The 936-nt window shown below is 54.1% G+C and overlaps 1 protein-coding gene across 6 annotated transcripts in view; it reads left to right on the top strand.

Annotated features, from left to right (window-relative positions):
- The window catches only part of LOC113214240 (nephrin), a 152,110-nt gene that overhangs the window by 125,445 nt on the left and 25,729 nt on the right, over window positions 1-936 (top strand). For all 6 annotated transcript variants that reach the window (XM_052266738.1, XM_052266742.1, XM_052266737.1 and 3 more), the window contains exon 3: window positions 489-683. In XM_052266738.1, coding sequence (XP_052122698.1) covers window positions 489-683 — 195 coding nt within the window. The remainder of the gene's footprint in view (window positions 1-488; window positions 684-936) is intronic.

The following is a 936-nucleotide window of genomic DNA, read 5'->3' as shown; positions in this document are numbered from 1 at the left end:
CGCCCCGCCACGCCCCGCCACGCCCCGCCACGCCCCGCCACGCCCCGCCCTGCCACGCCATTTGGTCCGACTCGACGGTCCTCTTTTATCTCGTGGGGCGAACAGCACAGCACGAGCACGCGCGGCGGGAGCCACCACCACGGAGCGGAGGCGGTCAGTGTGGCGGCGGTCGCTGTCTCCTCGACTCTGTCCCAACACAAAAGTGGCATCAGCACGGCAGCTCGAAGCTTTCACGATTCTGTTTCTTTTGGGGGCTGATTCTCTTCTTCTTGCGGGAGTGCCTCGGACCTAGCTGGAGTGGGTTGCCGGTTGCCTATACCCGCTCGGCTGCAGGTCGGTCGTTGTCATCTCTTGTTACACCTCAAAACTATTAGTAACTGTGCTACAAACTGAAAGATGAAATGGAAACTTTGTCCCTCAATAGCAGTTTAGTCATCTTCTCGGTTGTCTTTTTCTAACGATGTGCTTTACCTCTTTTGCCTGGACAGACAACCGCGAGGACGGGCAGACGGAGGTGGTGTCCAAGACCCGGGGCCCGCGCGCCAGCAAGTTCATCGTCACGTCCAGGATCCGGCTGACGCCGACGCACCAGGACGACGGCGCCAACTACACGTGCGAGGCCAAGCACGACGCCATCAACAACAGCAAGCCGATGAAGGCCACCGTCACGCTCTCCGTGCTCTGTAAGTACTCGTCTGCAAACTTAAAAGTGTGCTTACACCACACACACATTCGATGATAAAAACCTGCGACAGCAAGCGCCACAGACTTTTGTACGCATTTGCTTATAACAAAATGAAATCGTTGTTACTTCACGAAAAATTTCACACGATTGCGCGTTACGAAGTAATTTGTTATTACAAGTTGTTTTTATCGTAAAATGAAACGGAAAGTAAATCGATTAATTTTCACCGTGTCGAAGTGATGGAGAAGCCG

The sequence above is a fragment of the Frankliniella occidentalis genome, unplaced genomic scaffold (assembly GCF_000697945.3).
Source record: "Frankliniella occidentalis isolate FOCC.00 unplaced genomic scaffold, Focc_3.1 Scaffold42, whole genome shotgun sequence".
NCBI classification, from domain to species: domain Eukaryota; kingdom Metazoa; phylum Arthropoda; class Insecta; order Thysanoptera; family Thripidae; genus Frankliniella; species Frankliniella occidentalis.
Note: the sequence above shows the minus strand (reverse complement) of the source record. Positions and strands in the feature narration are given on the sequence as shown.